General features: G+C 38.5%; 2 protein-coding genes and 1 pseudogene across 5 annotated transcripts; 1 reads left to right on the top strand and 2 right to left on the bottom strand.

Annotated features, from left to right (window-relative positions):
• Positions 1-2,537: 2,537 nt before the first annotated feature.
• LOC308399339 lies at positions 2,538-5,145 on the top strand (annotated as a pseudogene). The gene is made up of 6 exons: positions 2,538-3,025; positions 3,288-3,416; positions 3,623-3,816; positions 4,313-4,460; positions 4,556-4,760; positions 4,841-5,145. The product of its transcript is annotated as an uncharacterized misc_RNA (transcript).
• A 76-nt stretch (positions 5,146-5,221) lies between these two features.
• On the bottom strand, positions 5,222-8,016 carry LOC308399340 (uncharacterized protein). Of its 3 annotated transcripts, none has more exons than XM_080886562.1 (6): positions 7,593-8,016; positions 7,021-7,283; positions 6,635-6,825; positions 6,408-6,501; positions 6,043-6,226; positions 5,222-5,412 (listed from the first exon to the last, which is right to left on the bottom strand). In XM_080886562.1, exons 1-6 carry the CDS (start codon positions 7,749-7,751, stop codon positions 5,269-5,271), a joined length of 1,035 nt encoding a protein of 344 aa, XP_080742688.1. In that variant the 5' UTR covers positions 7,752-8,016; the 3' UTR covers positions 5,222-5,268. The 3 variants fall into 3 exon arrangements, with proteins under 3 accessions (XP_080742688.1, XP_080742687.1, XP_080742686.1); XM_080886561.1 differs by having other exon boundaries at positions 6,033-6,223; positions 7,593-8,015; XM_080886560.1 differs by having other exon boundaries at positions 6,033-6,226; positions 7,593-8,012.
• Positions 8,017-10,843: 2,827 nt separating this feature from the next.
• LOC308399264 (tetraspanin-8-like) lies at positions 10,844-16,157 on the bottom strand. Its single transcript, XM_080886420.1, has 9 exons — positions 15,910-16,157; positions 15,535-15,606; positions 15,334-15,450; positions 14,876-14,950; positions 14,561-14,656; positions 12,424-12,534; positions 12,306-12,350; positions 12,131-12,214; positions 10,844-11,698 (listed from the first exon to the last, which is right to left on the bottom strand). The coding sequence occupies exons 1-9, from the start codon at positions 15,967-15,969 to the stop codon at positions 11,576-11,578; spliced, it is 783 nt and encodes a 260-aa protein (XP_080742546.1). The 5' UTR covers positions 15,970-16,157; the 3' UTR covers positions 10,844-11,575.
• Positions 16,158-16,923: the final 766 nt, after the last annotated feature.

Raw genomic sequence — 16,923 nt, 5'->3', positions numbered from 1 at the left:
TACGGGACCGGATGCTGCAGAACCTCCTTCCTGATGGAAGCAGTCTGAACAGTTTATGGCTGGGGTGACTGGAGTCCTTGATGATCCTCCCTGCTTTCCTCAGGCACCGCTTCCTGTAGATGTCTTGGAGGGAGGGAAGCTCACCTCCAATTATCCGTTCAGAGCACCGCACTACTCGCTGGAGAGCTTTGCAGTTGTAGGCGGTGCTGTTGCCATACCAGGTGGTGATGCATCCAGTGAGGATGCTCTCAATGGCACAGTGATAGAAGGTCCTGAGGATGCGGGGGCTCATGCCGAATCTTTTCAGTCTCCTGAGAAAGAAGAGGCGCTGCTGCGCCTTCTTCACTGTTTTGTTTGTGTGTACTGACCACGTAAGATCCTCAGCCAGGTGTACGCCAAGGAACCGGAAGCTGCTCACTCTCTCCACAGCAGCGCCGTTTTGTTAAATGTCACCGTTATTATTGGCCGGCCCGGAAACAGCGGGGGTGTCCAAATTCAGAGGCTGCTTCCACCTGAGGACCCAGCCTTCGCGGTCTAAACAAAGCCGGGTAGTACGACGTGAGCTCCCTCAGTGGAGTGAAACTCAGCCGTCTGCTCCTTGCTATCTAACATATAACCGGGCGCTGCCTTAAACTCTCGACCGTCTCACACTTCTGTTTAATCAGTTTTCTGTTTGACGTTTATCCAGCTGTGTGAAAACCCCAGAGGATATGGAGGACCACAAGAGCCACGTGCATCAAAATAAAAAATTCTGTGCTTAATTAATGAATTTTAGAATAAAATCCGTATTTGTAAATTCATTTTTGAATTCCAATTTAATAAATTGATTTTTAAAATTCTTTTCAAGTCTTCATTTCAAAAAACATTTTCATATTGTTTAGATACAATAAATAAAATAAGTTTTTGTACAAAGTATCGGTATCGGATCAGTATTGTCGATACCACCCTGAATATTACTTGGTATCGGATTGGAAAGGAAATCAGTGGTATCGCACATCACTAGCGGCCACGGTTTTCACAATCAGCTCGCCCACACTGGGGCCGACCTTCTTGGGCTTGGAAGCCGTCGTCTTCTTCTTGGCCGCCTTGGCCGGGGCGGCAGCAGGTGCGGGAGCTTCCTCGGACATTTTCCCCTTTCACGTCTGATCAAAATCATTCCCTGTACAATTCCATCTTATGCATAGCACTTACTACAATAGTTGCATTATATAAAGGGAGATAGAAAGGTGGCTACGGAGCCATCGAATTAGGAGTTAGATTGAAGATAGCTTTGATGGAAATTCCTCTTTGGTCATAGCTAGGAAAGCTGGATGCGAAGGACACAGCAGAGCCTGCCTGTGGCATAGGCTGACCTACAACAGGGTGGATAGGAGCTTTTATTGCTTTATCACATCATTACAAGACTTGTCCACAGGTACTTTTTCGCATATCTTACACATAACAATTATAGTTTAATCCTTAGAACACAACTCAACAAAAAGTTTGAAATAGTCCCTAAATTTAGGTTACATTTACTTTTATTCACCTTATCCTACTGCTAGCAAAGGGTGCATTTAAAGCAGGCCAGTATGTAACAGTTTAAATTGAAGTTACAAAGATTACATTTTTAATTCTTTTAAAAACATATTTAAAATCAATATTTGGCACAACACAAGTCCCATAAATGTAACAGTTTTGACTTTTCACCTAATAAACTGTAAGTTTAAGTTTTGTTTTGCTTTTTTTTTCGGTGGAAACAAGAAGAGAGGTCGCTATCCGTTTGCCTGATGGTGTATCTGAAAGACAAAGAAGAGGATCTCTTCAAAGAACAGCTGGTAGGTGAATCTCACATTCTTTTGTGTTATATTTTTAAATGGCACATAAAATACTGACATGTTTCCATTTAACCTACTTGCCAGGATCATGAAGAACAGTTCCGAGAAGAGCTGGTAAAGGTTGTAGTCACAAGACGTGCAGCAGTCTGGAAAACCTTGATGTGCCCAGAGCGTGTGCCTTAATGATGGGGCTTATATACGCTCTCAATCTGAGCTACCCAAAACAAGTAAAGAACACTCTAGAGCAGGGGTGGGCAATCTCAGTCCACGAGGGCCGGTGTCCCTGCAAGTTTTAGATCTCACCTTGGGTCAACACACCTGAATCACATGATTAGTTCGTTACCAGGCCTCTGGAGAACTTCAGGACATGTTGAGGAGCTAATTTAGCCATTTAAATCAGCTGTGTTGGTTCGAGGACACATCTAAAACCTGCAGGGACACCGGCCCTCGTGGACTGAGATTGCCCACTCCTGCTCTAGAGGTATTCCAGAAGGTATTTCTGGAACTTGATGGACTTAAGAGACATTACCCGTGGACTGGCTTTAAGTGCAAACTTCTGTCGTGAAATAAATGTGATTTTTTTTTTTCCAAAAAATCAAAAAAAAAGAAAAAAAAAGAAAAAAAAGAAAGAAATGTGAATTGGACTGTGGTATTCTGATGTGCCTCTCATGTTTTTGTATGCAGTCCTAGATGAGTGTGGTTTTGAGAGAGGTTCGTAATCGGTCCGTGTACTTTTCGGTATTTGAAGTTTCGTTTCAGAAAGTATAATTTAAAAAAGAAAATGAGACACTTATTTAATTCTCAACTTAAAAAGCTAAAATGAAAAACGTAAAACAATTGTTTTTTTCATTTTGTCCTTTCGCACATCAGAAACGAAAAACCCAAGAAAAAAGAACGAGAAAGGGCCCTTTATTTATTTTGTCTGAACCGGAAGTTTTAGTAGGTCAACAACCTGTACAAGTGATGCGCAAACTTATGGCAAACACTGTAGTGTGGACATCATGACGTTGGAAAAATACTCAGACGTGATCATGGAGATGGCAAAACAAGGCCTGTCATCGGAAATTATATCAGAGCGTCTGTCATATGAACACGGGGAAGTGAGAGGATTTTCTGCGAGAAATGTTAGAAAGTTTTGTGCTGAGCAAATCACTAGCTGTCGACTCTCGGACACACGGTTGGAGCTTGAGGTGACACAAGCTATAAATGAGGTAAGGTACTTTCTTCCTTCACCTTATGACTGTGTATGGTTGTCTTAACTGGGTTGTAAGGGGGTTAGTCTAGACTGTGTGCGCGCGCCCGCGCGTTTTAGCGTCTTGCGGGTGGTGGGTAACGTTAGTTATTTTAAAGATGTCTCTCACTGGTATTTGTACAGTTAATTAGCACAATACTTTAGCTTTACACATTTGCTTTCAGAATAAGCTACTTTACATTTGTTGTTCTAGTAGTAGCATGATCTTTTATTTTAAACAGGTGGGCCCAACATATGGCCGCAAAATGATGAAGGGCTATCTGTCCACAAAAGGGGTACATGCTGCAGAGGGACGAATTGGGTCAATTTTAAGAGAGGTGCATCAACCTTATCATGAAGCAAGACGCCAGGTAGCCTATGTTATTTAATCTTCCACTAGAACTGTATTCCAATGTTCTTTGTCATATTTGTGATATACATCATGTAATGGTAGGGCCTAATTCTGTTTAACAGATGTACGCCCTGCTTTAACAGTTACTTGACTCTTCCTCAAACGTATGATCAAATCTGCCTTTATCCAGTCAGCTGTCATTTATTTTTGTGATTTTTTTGTAAGGGAGCTCGGAATCTTAATCCCACACCGTACCATGCTGAATGCATGGGGCACAAGGTTCACCTGGACCAAAACGAGAAACTTGTAATGTTTGGAGTCACCCATGTTTTAGCTGTAGATGGATTCAGTAAAAAGATTGTGAGTCATTCCACAATGCCAATCAAAAACAACTTGAGCATCTATGAATATGTTTTCAGGTAATACAACCTCTCAAACCATTTATTTCATCTTAAGTGTTTTGATGGACATGTTAGTCATATTGGACATGAGCTGCACCCAAATTTACAATATTTGAATTTAAATTAGACATGCAACAGATGGGTCTGGTTATGTTCCTGAATATAATATATTAAGAACTTACCAAACATTTTGATCAACATTTTCTATTAATGTAAAAATAAATAAAATGGAATTGCACATGAATCATTTAACTACTTTATTGCAATTAATCAGTGTTCATTTATGAATGGAACAAGGTTCTTGGATTTCCACATATCTTTCAATTGTTCTGACATACATCTAAAGTCTGAGCATGACAGTGACATTGCAAAGAAACTTAAGAAATATATGTTGTCCTACTACAACTAAAATATTACCCAAAAAAAACATGAATGAATACATTCAAAATAATAACACCTTTGCTGGTCTTAAAGCAAAATAGTTAATAAATGTTCTTTATTTTTCCTGTACCAGACCTGCAGTGATCACCTATGGTATGTGGGACCAGGTGTGAGTAGACCATGGAAAGGAATTTTATTTAACACTGTTCATGCAAGAGATGCTGTCACATCATCGCTTCAATCAGGAGAGACTGCCTTATTTACAGACCTCATCCACAAGAGTAAGATTTAAGTACCATTAACATCAGCTGAAATTCTTATACTATTACGTGTACTACTACGTACATTTAAGACATGTTTCTTTTAACTCTTTTAGAACCACACAGTTGAAAGGATTTGGCCTGAAATCAACAACCGTGTCAACTACCCACTAAAAACTGCCCTACTCCAGCTGATGGACCAGGAGGAGATAGATATGGAGGATAACCTTGTGCGATACTGTGTGTCCAATCTAACCTGTCAGCTGTGTAACATTGGTCTTGCAAGTGTGGTAGAATCATGGAATGCTCATAGAATCCCAGGTAAAAAAAAAAAAAAAAAAAAGTCAGATTGCTTACAACCCTGATAATGAACATTTAAACACCTCCTCTATTTTTTACAGGAAAAGGCATACCAAATCACTTTGCAGAACATGGGTGTAAAAGAAGAATTTCTCCAGAGCTCTTGCCAAATGCACTTGAAGCAGCAGACCTTTACAGGCAGCACTTGGGATCTGCACTCAAAGAATATTCGACTTTTGGAGTTGATCCCTTCACAACCGAACAGGACAAACTTAGAACAGAGAGTCATTTTGCAGAAAAATATCCTGATATTTCACATTTGTTTTTTAGAGCCGTAAATGGTGACTTTATGCCATACAAAGAAGCTCTGCTCTGTCTCATAAACATAACTCAGAGAAATGTATGAACCACTGCATCTGTAAACTGTACAGAACAGACAAAAAAAAAAATCAACTGACTGTAAACATTTGTGTGTACACACTACATTACTCCTCTGCAAAAAAAGATTTCAATACAGAAAATGCAGCTGTTAGACCAGTAATTTGTAGAACTCCGTTGTTACTCTCCCTGCATTTTGCACAGTGCTGTGATGTCTCTTGCCACTGTTCCACACATGTCTTGCAGCCAATAATGCTTCTGCAGCACAGTGAGAACACTGGATCCTCAATGATGTCTGCAAAAGTAAATCAGATAAGTGAGACTGTTATCCATTTATGTTGAATTTAGTTCAAACTATAGGTTCAAAGTCAGTCTTGACATAAATTTACAGACAGCATGCAGAATATTTTTGGTTATTCTGTAATTCCTCTTGTTCACGCTGTTCTGAGAAAGTCCCTGTCTATATTTTTGTCTATAATTGATGAGGGGCAAAATCAGTACATTTTCTCAATTAGCAAGCAAGAAAAATGAAAAAGTTACAGGTACTTGATTCAATATATGCAACTACAGTCCCATTTTAAATGTGAACTTTTTAGTTTTACATTACTGTGAACAGTGTACCGTCACCCATACTGACATTGTAATCAATTTGAAAAGCTATACTTTCATAGTCAAGATTGCAAGGAGAACCCAAATTAAATGTGCATGTAAACTTTTGAATGTTATGTTACAGTAGACCTGCATCTTGATTGTCTGTGCCTAAGTATTTAAATGGACACTGCTGAATAAAGAGCCTATGTTTGGTAAAAAAATGTTTGTCCAAAGTAATGATTGAATGTGGTTTGACATTGTTTTAATTGTAATTAAAATGTTAGTGTAGATGTAATGTATTTACTAAGCAACATTTGAACATACTCATACAAACCACGCAGCTAAATCCCTCCTTGAGTGTCTGCAGCTTGGGGGTTGTGACTTTCTGGGCAACTGCAAGATCAGTGAGCTCTTTGATTGCTGCTGTGACAGCTGGCAGACTTTGAGATGCCAACACCAACTCTTCTATTTTGTCACTCACTTCTCCCAAACTGGCACTGTCATCATCTTTACGGCTGCTACAAATAAAAATGGATAATCAGATGTCAAAGCTACTTACTGGCTTAAAGAAACATCACATCACTTACTGATAGATGATGATTTATGTAGTGATGTCTTACTGCTATTATAGGATTTAAATCAAATTAATTCTTCTATATTGATGTTCATCCTATAGTATATACATATTTATTCACATACCTCAGTTTCTTCCTCTTTGTTCCCTGGAGGCAATTAAAGTCTTGTTCAGGCACAGCAAGAATTTTTCGTGCATTTTGTCTCCAGTACTGTGACCCTACAGATGAAAAACAAAACCAAAGAAACCTGTTTAGAAGCCAATACCATATTACCCAATAAATATTACAAAGAGTCTGGTAAGACATGTCTCTCCATAAGATATGGGCTTTAGCTGTAATATTATGGCTCACCTGTTGTGCCCTCCGACTCCAGAATTGCATTGCCCTGTGCATCTGTCAAAATTATTGGGTTGTAATTACCAATGGCATCTTGCACTTTTCCTACTATCCCTTGAAGCGTAGCCTCAGACTCCAGGAATCGTACAACCACCATTCTATTGGGAATCAACCTCCCACCAACTACATCTGCAAAGTACACTGATCTGTAAAACAAAACATAATAATTTTACATATCTTGTAAAAGACAGCAGGCCACAAATCCATTCAGTGATTGCTATAGGCAAATTGTACTAAAACAGCTTTGCTATTCTTAACAATTCAACTATCCATGCACCTTATGTTTCTTTTTATTTTGCCTGTTCTGTAATTTAATATTCAAGAACACAGACTCATCCTACCTCTGAAATGTTTTGGAGGACATAGGGGAACTTGAAGTAGCCTGCTGTGAACGTGAAGGTGCAGACGCTGCCACAGCTGGTGCTCGCATAAATGCAAAACGCTGCCCGCTGGAACCTGCTGTTGGAATTGACTCCATGTCTTCTCCGTGGACTTCATAGTGACCTCTGGGTGTAAGGTCTAATGCGCTGAAAACACCAGAGACCGCACCGGGGAACATAGCCACGTTTGAATCATCCGTGATGTACAGAGTATGCGCGGATACCTGTTTAAGAAAAGTTTCCGTAAATCACGTTGCTCTGCTAACGTGTTACTCCTGTGCACACGGTTAATAGGCTCTAAAGGCTTACTTATTAGCTAGTAGCCGGTAAAAGTCAATGAATAACTATTTACACATTAGCACATGTGCACAATTCACATATTAGCACAATGAAGACGGCTAGACATAGTATTAGTAAAAGTAGGCCTACATGAAATCACCAAATGTTAACGTTAGCCGTTCCGCAGTAAGGAAGAACAATAACGTTCATAAAAAAACTGCTGAAAGCAAAGTTTGCGAAGTTTACATATCTACCTGAAAGATGCGACCCAGTTTTTCTGCAGTCATGTCTTCGTCCCGGAGTGTCACTCTCTTAGTTTTCCTAAAAACAACGTAATGGTCCATCCTCTGTTTATTCCAGTGTAACTTTAAGGCCGTCGATCTCTTGTGTGGGGGACGGTGTGCGCGCGCCATAAAAAAAGCGCGCAGAAGAAGTACTTCCCGTTTCAGACATTGAAAATGCGTCTATTTTTTTGTTTTTGCGCTAGTATACTTTCATTATTTGAATCACGAAGAAATCCAAAAAAGCACGTCTAATTTTAAGTGTATGACGGCTATTTGTTACCACCGAATGAAAAAACAAGTTATTTTCGCCCATTTTATTCTTTATCAAAAATTAAAAAAATGAAAATTCTTTTAAATATCGTTTTTTCGTTTTGGTTTCTGAAACAAAACTTCAAATACCGAAAAGTACACGGACCGTAATCCATATAACCTTAGCTTTGGACAGTTCCGTTGTTGAACATCAAAATCATTTGTCATTTCCTTGATTCTGCGACAAGTTGACCAAGTTGATACCAATTTAAGTTAATGTTAATGTACATGAAGTACATTTTTTTGCCCAGTCATTTATAATTAAAGGGCTGCTGTAATGTTTCATTTATGTTGTATTGACACAGAAGTGTATTACTTTGTAAATGTTTTGTAATAGAATAATCAATTGGAATAAGTGAAATGGCTATGTGTGATTTTTTTTTTTTTTTTTTAGAAAAGTTACTGTAGAAACCTAAACTAATTGGCATGGATAATTGTGAGTAGGATATATGTAAAAACTAATGTAATTTCTCAACTTAATATTACCAGAAATTTGAAATTAATATTAGGTCGCATAAACGTAATTATGCTTTTGGAGGTCAAAGTAAATCATGTTGGTGTGTTAAACCGGTTGAGTTAGCCAAACCTAAAAATTACTTGCTGGATTTACTTAATAATATGCAAAATTTGTAACTTAAAAAGCTGAGTGGAAATTGTTGTCTCAATTTTTTAAGTTGAGCCAACAAAATATTTTTTAGATAGTGGTTGCTACGTTGTTTCTGACAGTCTGACACTTGCCCTCCTTCTCCTCCTCCTGGCTGCACACACAGGAGTCGGGGATGTTCTCCCAGTCTTTGTAGCTGAACAGACCACAGCAGTGAAACTACAAACAGCAGCAGGAGAAGAAAGAAAGTGGGTTTTTTGTTTTCTTTTTTAAAAATAAGGTTTTTATTGAAAGTTGAATACTTTTTCTTTTTTTGTTAAATTCATTTTCAACTCAAAGCATGTGTTCATGGATTAATAATACATTTTGAAATATCGATTTATAAATACAGTTTTCATTATCAATTAAATGAATAATGAATTACATATGAAATGATTTCTCAATGTGTTGTGTCACATTTCAAATTCAAAATTTAAAAAATTATTTTCAAAATCTTTTTAAAATAGAAAAAAGAAAAATAAGTAAATGGATTCAAACAATAAAGATTTATTTCCAACATTTAAAATGCACGTGGCTCTTTTTGTCCCCCATATTACCTAACAATTTTATCAAGAGGAAGAATCATAAGAGGACAGCTACAGCTGCAGGAGTCACGGCTCACTGAACCTAACAAGCGTTGCTAGTGGGTTGTATCCTTAGAGGATTATGGGATTGTACTCATTTAGATCTTTGTTTGGTCTGGAAAAATAATTTGCTACTCTACATCTTATTATTTGTCACTGTTTGAGGAAAAAAGGAAGAACCCCACTAACCCCTTCTAACCCCTTCTATAAATCTTTCTACATTACCTTCGCTGATTTCTTCCTTTAAACCATCAATGTGCCTTTTAGACCACATTCCTACAGGACTGTTCAAAGAAATTTTGCCACAAGACTTCAATTTAAAATCTGATTAATCTCTCTTTAGGAACAGGCTACGCATCACAAGCTTTAAAGTGGCCGTAATTAAATCATCAATTGACCTAGTTATCTTAGCTAATTATAGACCAATTTCTAAGTTTACTTTTACCTACAGAGTTCCTCGCACCACAGAAACATTATTAGTGAAGGTTATTATTAATGTTCTTATGGCCTCTTATGGTAGGCTCATCAACTCAGTATTGGAGTTCCACAGGGTTCGGTGGTAGGATCAATACATTTTATAGCATACGTGCATCCCTTCTGCAATATAATTAGAAAAAAACTGCATAAATTTTGATTGCTATGCAGATGACACCGTGCTGTATTTATCTATGAAGCCAAATATAGAATTCTGCAGATTAAACTAAAAGCTTATCACAAAAAACCTGGTTCACTTTTAATTGCCTACTTTTAAATTCAGACATAAATTGAGGTTTATTGCACTCAGTAATAAAAATCTTGGAAACAGGATCTCTAACCGGATATTTACTTTAGATGGCAATTAGATGGGTCCAATAACACTGTGAGAAATTGTAGATCTCTTGTTTGCCAGCATATGTTGTTCAGCGCACTTATTAAACACATTAATTTGCACAATATTGCTAAAATTTGAAGCATCGTGTCTCGTGGTGATGTTGAAGATTGAGTTCATAGACTTATTTGTTTTTTATTATTTCGCTCATATTTGCGTCTCTCCAATGGTTCAATTAAATTCAAAGTTTATATGCAAATATGAGAAGGATCATATCTTAAAGACTTCACATAACATATTATGCTAACAGAGCAATTCAGTCTCAGACTGCAGGCTTCTCAGCTCACCAAGTTCTACTATAATGGCAAAAAAAAAAAAAACAACTGAAATGTTACTGAATGTAAAAATCAATGTGATATATTTATTTTATTTTTTTTAATCAGTCGTGGATCGGGGCGATCGTGGCTCAAGAGTTGGGAGTTCGCCTTGTAATCGGAAGGTTGCCGGTTCGAGCCCCGGCTTGGACAGTCTCGGTCGTTGTGTCCTTGGGCAAGACACTTGACCCGTTGCCTACTGGTGGTGGTCAGAGGGCCCGGTGGCGCCAGTGTCCGGCAGCCTCGCCTCTGTCAGTGCGCCCCAGGGTGGCTGTGGCTACAATGTAGCTTGCCATCACCTGTGTGTGACTGGGTGGATGACTGGATATGTAAAGCGCTTTGGGGTCCTTAGGGACTAGTAAGGCGCTATATAAATACAGGCCATTTACCATAACCTTTGTCAGTCAACAGTCTGACAGTCAACAAAAATGCAGTGAGAATAAGTTCCTTTTTTGTACAACAGAAGAAGATTTCACACAGACACAGACTTTCTTTTGTCACCATTTAATCCTGTAAAACCTTTAGATTTACAGTTTACATCAGAAGAATCAAACATGACACAAAGAAGACACTAAAAATACCAAAACAATATACAAAAATATTTCCCTTTATAAACATTTTTACAAGTAGCTGCATCAACACAGTTCTCAGTTTTCAAAATATAACTTAACTGTCTTTGTATTACTAAGAAACTTCACATGAGATAGAAAAGGAATGTGGCTTTTAATTTCATCAAATGTTACCATCGCAAACAGAATTAGTAACAGTAACATTGCATTCTAGAAACATAACAGGTCACATGAGTCAAAGGTGTCAGTGAGCAATGATTTGGCTGGGAATGGTCTCAAGACTGCATAGTAGGTGGCTAATAGCTGGTGTTGTAAGCCATCACCTCTGTTCAGCTTTGGAAATCACTAGATTCAGTTATTTTTCCTTTTTAGACATTTTCTCATTGTTAATGTGATGAAAATAAGGATTTCTGATAAAGGTTGAGTTAAAAGAGTCCAGTCAAATTTTAGACGTTTTCATTTCAATTTAAGCTTATTAAGTATCGTTTTTCAAGTCGCTTGAAACTGATGATCTCAATTTAGACAACTTCATCATGAAGACATAAGGCACAATGATATAAACCTCAACCAAATATGTCATTTTCAAATTCAAGAAAACAGACTCGACAGGGCTCCAGAAATCTGTGCACCAAGCTAGCAAAAGAAATAAACTCTGTCATACTTTGACTAGTATGGTGGAGGTTTGCACATCTCGTTGTATTTTGGTGGTCTCGTGAGGATCATCATGGTGTGGCTGTTGAAGCGATACAGGTGGTACACCATGATGGAGGAAAGAATCACACCAAGGAGCTATTGGGGAACACAGGAAGATAAGTTAGGCATCAGGTTTTATTTAAGGTTAAATTTTAATGTTATTAAATTCTTTTTTTACTTTTTGGAATTAGATTTTGTACTAGTTTCCTTTTTGTTCAGAAACAGATGCTATAATTTTTCAGCATGTCAAACGTGGGGGTATCAAACTTTGCTGAAAACAATTTTAAAACAGATTTGACTCCCAATATCTGACCACAAAAACATTTCTGCCTGATGGTAAAAAAGCTGAATTTCTCCCCACTGTGGCACAGGGTCTAAGGACCTCACAGTCAACAAAAAGTTATAACCCTAATTTTAGATGTGAATAATAAATAGTGACTAACAGTGACTAAAAGGGGAGAATGCAGATTTTAAGTTACAGATCAGGCATTTATGCTGCTGAATCCTTAAATAAGTGATAATACTCACAGCTAGAATAGCCAGAGTGAAGCTGACCACAATGTTGATTTTGTTAGTAAACTGGATGTGGTCCATGATGGTGGGAAAGCAGGTCTGAAAATAGAAGGAAAAATGAAAACTGTTAGTTTCTGTCATGGACACACAAATGACTTAAGCTTTTTCAAAACGGTGCTGGGTCGCTTACCTTAGTGTAGACGGACTTTCTCTGCCGTGTTAAAATCTGGTAAAGCTGCAAAAATAAAGACGTTACAAACTGTGACACACTGAATAGAAGTGAAGCGAGCGGGTGCGCCGATGCTTACGTTTTTTCTCAGAGTCTGACACTTGCCCTCCTTCTCCTCCTCCTGGCTGCACACACAGGACTCGGGGATGTTCTCCCAGTCTTTGTAGCTGAACAGACCACAGCAGCGAAACTACAAACAGCAGCAGGACAAGAAAAAAAGAGGAGAGTTACTCATCTTCAGGAGGATGAGACGACAGCTGGAAGCAGACTATAAAAAGTATGTGTGAGGGTTTTTTGTTCAACTTTTAAAAAAAACAACCACAACAACAACAAATTCGAGACAATGATAATGTATCAAATTACTTGTGGACAGTTTACTCGCTCTTATTCTGAAAGCTTGCTTGCTCCTAACCATTAACTGTGTATAACACAGAGACCTGCAGTGATGGGAAAAAGAAAACACGTCTTCTGTCAGTTCCAAGGTTTTACATATCAGGGCTTAAAATACATCTAACCCAGGGTCTTCATTTATAAAAATCACATTAAAATGCTTGAGTGCTGTGTGAAAAACTAAGAACACCCACCGTTTAGTATCATGCAGCAATAACTGGCAAACATTACTTGTTGCAGCCTTTCCATATGGTTTTATTAGTCTCTCACATTGCTGTGGAGGAATTTTGGTCAACTGTTCTGGTTAACGTCATTAACAAGTTCATTGATGGTTGTGGAGACAGCTCTCTGGAGGTCCCACAACACCATTTCAGTCAGGTTGGGGTCTGGACATTGACTGGACCATTACAGCACCATGGCTCTTTGCTTTTTCAGCCATTCTGTTATAGACAAGCTGTTGTGCTTGGGATCATTGTTCTGATCATACTCGGACATACGTGGACAGATAGCCTCACATTACACTCTAGAACACTTTGGTATACAGAGGAGTTCAAGGTTGACTCAGGGACTGTAAGTTGACCAGATCCCATGGCTATAAGATTAGCCCAGTTGTTCTGAGGTTTTAATGCTGATATGATGTCTTTAGTTTGGACCAAACATGCCACTGTTCATTATGACCAAAAATCTCCACTTTGTTCTCGGTGGTCCGAGAACAAAGTGAAGGTTGCAAACCTAAACTTTGCTGCTATGTTTTTCATTTTAGAGAAAAAAGACTTCCTCCTGGCAACTCTTAAAGTCACTTGTTCAATCTTTTTATAATTGTACTGTCATGAACTCTTTATTCATGACAGCAGTAAGAGTTAAGTTTATTGTCACACACTCTAACAGTGTTAGAGTGTGTGACAATAAACTTAACTCTTACTGCTGTCAGTAATGAAAGTAGAATGGGAGGGAGAGCCTTCAGTTTTCAGGCCCCTCTTCTGTGGAACCAGCTTCCAGTTTGGATTCAGGAGACAGACACTATCTCTACTTTTAAGATTAGGCTTAAAACTTTCCTTTTTGCTAAAGCATATAGTTAGGGCTGGACCAGGTGACCCTGAATCCTCCCTTAGTTATGCTGCAATAGACATAGGCTGCCGGGGGATTCCCATGATGCATTGAGTTTTTCCTTTCCAGTCACCTTTCTCGCTCACTATGTATTAACAGACCTCTCTGCATTGAATCATATCTGTTATTAACCTCTGTCTCTCTTCCACAGCATGTCTTTTATCCTGTCTTCCTTCTCTCACCCCAACCGGTCGCAGCAGATGGCCCCGCCCTTCCCTGAGCCTGGTTCTGCCGGAGGTTTCTTCCTGTTAAAAGGGAGTTTTTCCTTCCCACTGTCGCCAAAGTGCTTGCTCATAGGGGGTCATATGATTGTTGGGCTTTTCTCTGTATCTATGAAGCGCCTTGAGGCGACTTTTGTTGTGATTTGGCGCTATATAAATAAAATTGAATTGAATTGAATTAACATAGTTTTGTTGAATAAATAATGGCACAATGTCATATGTCATGTTTCATAGTTCACCTGAAGTTATTTTTTTTACCTAATATTAAGACCTGCTAAGGGGAAGATTACAAGTATTATGTCCTGATAGACAAAACCTTCGACTTTAAAGAGGGTTTACTTTCATTTTCCCATGACTGTAGCTCGGGAATAAAGCCAACACTCAAGGGCCCTAAATTCACATTAAAAAATATAACATCTAAATAATGAAAATTAAAAAACAAAATAAGATATTTAAAATAAATAAAGAGACAACCCTGAGCAGGTTAGAATATCTTACCTGTTTCTGAATGTCCACAGCCATGTTCCTCACATCCTTTCGAGATTTGTCCAGAGGAACAAACTTGCGGAATCTCTCCTCCATTCTGCCTTTGACCTGCAAACATGAAACATTTTTATATCATAAATTAAATTTACAGGATACAAAAATGTTTAATGTAGACAGATCATCATTAAAAAACATCTGACATTTCAAGGTAATGAAAATGTGTCTGTATTAACTGAGTTGACTTTAAAGTACATATTTAAAAAAACATTTCCAGTTAAATCAAATCAAATACTTTTATGTACTTGACTCCAAGCGTCCTGTCCTTACCTGAGGATAAGAGCTGGCAGCAGGGATTCCAGTCATCAGCATCAACAGACATCCTGTGAACATGAACACCAGGAACTGCAGAGAGGTACACAAAGACTTTTAATCTGATATCTTCAGTATGTGGAATTACTGAAATTACTTTACCCTGACCACTTTCACAAACATGTTGAGGCTTCAAAGTCACATTTCAGAAACAAATCATTGAAGCGACACTGTTACATCATCATTATTTATGGTTTTATAAGGAAGAAAAATAAGACAGTGCTGATCAGCTGGACAGTTCTAACACTGATAGAGTCCTCAAACTATTTTTCACAGCAGCTCATTTTAGAGCATTTGGAGCTAAATGGCTTCATTTAGGTTGATGAACAATTTCTTTTCTTTATTAAGTCAATGAGATTGTTGGCAGCTAATTGACTAAACTTTCATTCTGAGGTTGTGGGGATCTTTGTGCTCACCATGATCAGGGCCACTTTGCTCTCCTTGTGGGCTCCATAGGCTCCCAGTACAGCAATCATCATGGTGATGAAACCAATGATGTAGACAATGAAGAGTTTGGTAGCGTGACCCTCCAGCTGTGGACAGAAGTGTCACGAAAGGTTAATGGGCTTTGTCTGTTTGTTCCCACATGTTACATTTATGTTTGAATGTGTCCTCACGTTGTATCCTCCTTGAATGTTCATGAAGAACTGGCACCACAAAGCGAGGAGGATGACAACTCCACCAACAACCTGAACAAACAGAAACAGTCTGGTTAGAGCTGCTGGATCCTTTAAACACAACCAGGATATGAAATGACTGCACAGCCACGCATGTGGACGAGCACAACAACAAACTCTGAAAGTAAGAACAAACGTGTTGAGTTGATGTCGGTTTATTTTACTCTTCTAAGCTTCAGTTTCATTTACATGTAAAAAAAGGAGGCAAATGTGGTTGTTTTTGACTGCTGCGTCTGCCTGCTGACTGGTTTGAAGTCTTTAAGGAGATTCTGGATTAAAGTCTGCGATTATCATTTGCTAAATCTCTTTACTCACCATGAAGAATATGTTGAAGACAGTGAAGATGTGTTTGAGGCAGATGTTGATCTGAGCCATGTTTGCAGCTGGAAAATGCAGTCAAAATAACAGTACTGTTCCCAAAGTCCAGATGAGCTCCGACTGCAGCGAAGTGAAGTGAAGTGAGAGGAGAGCAGCTGAGTGAGCTGCTTTGAAGGGTTTCAGGGCTTTGCTGGGCGGGACGTCCGATATGTTAGAGGTGGAAACTTGTGTGGAATGCTTGTTTAACAAGGGGAGGTTCAAAGCAGGGTCTTCCTCCTTCCAGTTAAATCCAGTGGAAATAGTTGTTGCTGTGAACAGGGAGGGAAGCTGTTCTCAGGCTGGCTGGAGTGGAGGAGAGGGCGGTGTTATGCCCCGTTTAAAACGATCCAGATGTGGAGACACGATTCCTTTTAGTTTCATGAGAATCTGTCGTCAGCAGGAGGAGCTGACTTACTGAAAGTCAGTTTATTCCTCTACAGTTTAAAGTAGATTTTACTGCATCTGCACACAATGTACTCAGAGTTTTTTAAATAGTGAGAGATATATTTAGAGGAGTATTACACTAACACACAGCGATGTTACATCCTTTTTATGTTATATCATCACATTTCTGCAGTGATTTAAAATGTAAAGCAGTATGAGTACTGCACTCAAATACAGATTACATCGACTTTAACTTCCCCCCTTATTACTTTTATAGTTGCATCTTATTAAATAATACTTTGTTTTATTTATTTTTTGTTTGAAGTAAGTTTTATACTTTTTTGTGTCTTTGTAGTTTTTTGTTCATATCACACTTGATTCTTTTATGATTCCTAATCATTTTTCATTGTGGAATAATTCGACCCACAAAGACTTTGAGCATCCACAGAGCACTTTTAGTCCTCCGAGTGTGAACGAGCTGTCAGACAGAGCAAAGCAATGCAAACACTACCCTCCAATGAGTCCCACGTCACTGTTTTGCAGAAATCTATAATTTGGGAAAAATACATGAAAAAATGTGTCATTATT

Source organism: Rhamphochromis sp. 'chilingali' (genome assembly GCF_963969265.1).
Source record: "Rhamphochromis sp. 'chilingali' genome assembly, chromosome: 7".
Lineage (NCBI taxonomy): Eukaryota > Metazoa > Chordata > Actinopteri > Cichliformes > Cichlidae > Rhamphochromis > Rhamphochromis sp. 'chilingali'.
The sequence above is the reverse complement of the archived record's forward strand: the minus strand, read 5'-3'. Positions and strand labels throughout refer to the sequence as shown.

Bases quoted from the DNA above. Each gene is read 5' to 3' on its own strand.
- LOC308399340 (XM_080886560.1), bottom strand. From the start codon at position 7,751: ATGGCGCGCGCACACCGTCCCCCACACAAGAGATCGACGGCCTTAAAG. The intron at 6,826-7,020 runs GTAGGATGAGTC...TTTGTTTTACAG, and splicing joins TCCTCCAAAACATTTCAGAG to ATCAGTGTACTTTGCAGATG. The intron at 5,413-6,032 runs GTATGTTCAAAT...TTACTTTTGCAG, and splicing joins TAGCTGCGTGGTTTGTATGA to ACATCATTGAGGATCCAGTG.
- LOC308399264 (XM_080886420.1), bottom strand. From the start codon at position 15,969: ATGGCTCAGATCAACATCTGCCTCAAACACATCTTCACTGTCTTCAAC. The intron at 14,657-14,875 runs GTAAGGACAGGA...TCATGTTTGCAG, and splicing joins CTGCCAGCTCTTATCCTCAG to GTCAAAGGCAGAATGGAGGA. The intron at 11,699-12,130 runs GTGAGTATTATC...GTTCCCCAATAG, and splicing joins TCACTCTGGCTATTCTAGCT to CTCCTTGGTGTGATTCTTTC.